Source organism: Arachis duranensis, chromosome 10 (assembly GCF_000817695.3).
Source record: "Arachis duranensis cultivar V14167 chromosome 10, aradu.V14167.gnm2.J7QH, whole genome shotgun sequence".
Lineage (NCBI taxonomy): Eukaryota > Viridiplantae > Streptophyta > Magnoliopsida > Fabales > Fabaceae > Arachis > Arachis duranensis.
Window position 1 is genome coordinate 105,164,362 of NC_029781.3, and position 3,972 is coordinate 105,168,333.

Consider the following 3,972-nt stretch of genomic DNA (forward strand, 5'->3'; position numbering starts at 1 on the left):
ATGGACATGGCGGCTCAACACCCAACAGCAGCGCTCCTCTTGTGTGAAGTGGTGATGGAGATCCTCTCTTGGGTTCCTGCAAAGCCTCTCACGCGCCTGAAGCTTGTGTGCAAGTCATGGAACTCCATCATCTCCCACCCTCACTTCGTCAAACTTCACCTTCACCGTTCACCCAAAAATGCCATCCTCCTGTTTACGCGAACACCACCTTTCCCCCGCGACGAAGAAAAAAAATGGGGCTTAGTGTTGAGTAGCGTTGAATCTTTCATCCAAAATCCATCATCCACTCTTGATGCTCAAGAGAATCGCCGCTCTCTACACGTAGAAGAAGACTGTGTTGTGGGTTCATGCAACGGGTTGGTTTGTGTGGCCATTCTTGGCCACCCCATCAATGATATTATCGATATCTGGTTCCATTTATTGAACCCTCTCACAGGGTTTATTTCAGAGAACTCGCCGTGCTTACGTGTCAATGTGCATACTGCTTTTGGGTTTGGGTATGATGAGTCAAGTGACAGTTACAAGGTAGTGAGTACTACTACTCGGGATTCTTCTGGAACAGTAACTACGCAAGTTTATAGCTTCGGTGGCAGTTCTTGGAAGAGAGCCAACAGTTTCCCTGCTTTTCCGTTTTCTTTTGAAGATAATGGCCAATTCATCGGTGGCACTCTTAATTGGCTAGGTCTCCGCAACCCGCATGGAGATGATTATGATTGGGCTGCTGTTACACTTGATATGCTAATGATTGTTTCTTTTGACCTGAAATCCGATACAAATAAACAGATTCTGCTTCCAAAGGGTATCGATGAGATCCCCGGTCAAAAGCCAACTCTGGGAGTTTGGGGAAATAGGCTGTATCTTCTTCATGATTACAAAAACACTCATTTTATTGCATGGCAAATGAAGGAGTTTGGAGATGAAAATTCTTGGACTCAATTGCTAAAGATTAGTTTTCACCATCTCGGTGTTGAAAGGCTATTTTTACCGGTGTTTATATTTGAGAATGGAAATATCTTCATGTTGAGTGGCAGGCATCGTTTTGAGGAAGTTTTTTATGACGGAAGAGATAATAGTGTTAAACGCGTTAATATCAACAATCTTGACTTCGATGCATTTGATTATGTTGAGAGCTTGGTTCAGCCTTGTTAAAATTCGGTTCCTATTCAAAGTTTTCCTCCTGCAGCTTTTTGTTCTGTTATTTTAAATCCTTATATTTCATGTAGGGTGTAGGCCCTGCAAAGTTCAGGTCATTGTGATTATTTTGGGTGTTTCCTTACTTTGGCTACTCCTTGTTGTTGGATCCAAATTTGTAGACGGATCACTTTTATTTTGGCTGCAAACTTTATATATACAAGTGCATAAAATTCTAGCATTCTTATCGTGACTACTTGTTGCATAAGTTTATTAATTTTTGCTAATGGTTGGATGAAGTTTACAGACAAATTGATTTTTTCATTAGTTAGAATCTAGAACATGATTTTCGCGACCATCCCATTGTAAAAGTAATGAAATTTTCACTTTCTTTATTTAGTTATTGGTTACTTTATCTTTTCATGACATATGTTTTGTATGGTGAACAAGCTTGATGGCAAGCTGGAATCTTATTTATAGTAGTCATGGGATTGTACTAATAGGAATGAATAATATGAGGATGAAAATAAATTATGACATCCTATTACCCTGCCAAAAGTACCCTAAGTATGGCCTATCTATGATGTAGATGCTCTATTTATGATGTATATACATTCATTAGTTTATTCTATGGAAATTATGTGATGAAATTATGTGACTATGTGAAGATGGTTTTGATCCTGTGTATCTTCATCAGACTCCATTTCCAATAGTGATGGAACCAAAAAACTTATGTGTCAGAGTACTGTTTTAAGTTCTTTTTTTATTCGGAGTAAATTTGTCATGCAACATATGATTTCTTGGATCTTTAGTTACATGTCTAATAGGATAGCAACTAAAATAAGATTGTTTTCTTAGATTGTTATATACATGTCTAATAGGATGGTAGCTATGTGTATTCTGAATTTTATTACTGTAAAATAGTTAATACGAAGAAAAGATGATGAAATATTGACTAATGAGAAAATTTTTTGCCACTGGAAAAGTTAGATGTACTTAAGATCCTAAAATGATATTGTAGAGGGATGGTTGGATCCTAAAATGATATTGTAGAGGGATGGTTGGGAGGGGAGGGGTATCATAACAAAAACTTAATGAGGGAGCTGCTTTTAGTGTTCTATTGCTGTTTTGTCAACAAAATTATCAAGTCCAAGAATTACATATCACATTAGCAGCTGAAAATTTAAAAGTCACAATTGACATTGAACTGTAAAATGATAAGTTTGATGCTATCACTATTTGCTGAAGTTGCTGCACTGCTAATACTTAGTTGTTCCCTGTTGCATTCACTAGAAACCTCAGCTCATGAATTAACTCATTTGAATTGTCAAATGTTTCTTATAGCTATCTTATATTCCCAATTTGATAGGAATAGCAACTGCACAATGCAGCCACTGCCATGTTTAGTTTGCCTAATATAAAAGCCAGGTACTGTAGCTGTCATATATGCCATTTTGACAACTCAATCTATGCTTTGTAAGATCAAATCGTAGACTTGTAACCAATTTTTGACATCACTTATGCAAACAAAATATGAGTATTTTGAATACCAATTTTAAATTCTTGAACCATTATGTCTTTTTTAAAAATCCTTCTTTCTCTCTCTTTGTTTAAACTATTCCAACAAATTTGGATCAATATTTATTTATTAATAGCTTGCAAAACTTTCACTGTGGAAGAAGTGAATGGAAAAATAAGTGCGTATATGCAAGTTACTAAATTACTGACTTAGTTGTCAAAGGAAATATAAACTACAATTTTTGAGAATTCAAAGTTCTTACAATTTTTTAGGAACAGAACTCTTTAACGTTTCCGGCAGACCATCTCTAGGGATGGCGGTCCGAGAAGGAATGGCTTCGATATGTAATTGTTCAAGAGAATTAAGACCAAGCATTAATTCACTGAATAGATTTGATGCATTGATAATGTTTCTGTTATCTACTTCAACAGAAAATTGTGACTCAAGTAGAGAACAACTGGATTAATGCACAAATACAGCATGTTTGCAAATGAGGAATTACCTAACCAGTTGGGAAACCAGGTTCCACCATAGAATTTGATGTTTAGTTTGTTCAAGTTTGTTGAAGGCTGCAGGTGCTCCAATACAAGATGTTGGGACTCTTCAGCAGTGCAGCTATCCCATTCTAATGATAGATCTTCAATTTTTTCTTTCTTCTTCATATTGGCTTGTGAAGCATCACAGGGGTCAACAACGTTTTGTAGCTTTGAAATGCAGAGCTTCCCTGCAAATTGAATTCGCACCAACTTCTTCCAGGATTTTCTTACTTTTTGACACATGTTTTTGGCTTCTGCGATCCATAGCCGAACTAGCATCTCTTTTTCTAAGACTGAGTTCTTTGGAAAAATTGAACAATAAGCAAAGCAGCGTTTCAAAGGAGCCGGAAGGAAATGATAGCTTAGTAGCAGAGCAGGTTGCACATTTAAATTTGGCAGATCCCAAATGTTACTTCTAAGTACCTTATTCCAATAATTTTTCGACAATTTGGTGCGAAGAAGACCCCCAAATGCAACTTCTGCTAAAGGCAAACCATCAGCAGATGTTATTACAGTCTTTCTTTCTAATTTTGGACCTCATTAATTAAAGAAGAGAGAAAGAGAGAGATAGCTGAATTCTTACCTTAGAAGTAGAATTTAGTCTGAAAACAAATGATATGATTAGAAGCAATTAGCAGCAGAGTTTCTTTCAACTAAGATACTTCATTTCCTTCATATCCAGATCCAACTGCTTTTTCTTTAATGAGAAGTCACTCAAAACTCAAAGTCAAAGTCAAAATCAACATCAACCTTAAGAAAAAAATTAATAAACTAATTTGTTTTATT

The 3,972-nt window shown here is 36.2% G+C and overlaps 1 protein-coding gene across 1 annotated transcript in view; it reads left to right on the top strand.

Moving 5' to 3' along the window:
* Positions 1-3,972, top strand: part of LOC107471793 (F-box/kelch-repeat protein At3g23880) — a 19,759-nt gene continuing 15,787 nt past the window's right edge. The window contains exon 1 of the mRNA XM_052255320.1: positions 1-525. Within this exon, the coding sequence (XP_052111280.1) occupies positions 1-525 (525 nt within the window). The remainder of the gene's footprint in view (positions 526-3,972) is intronic.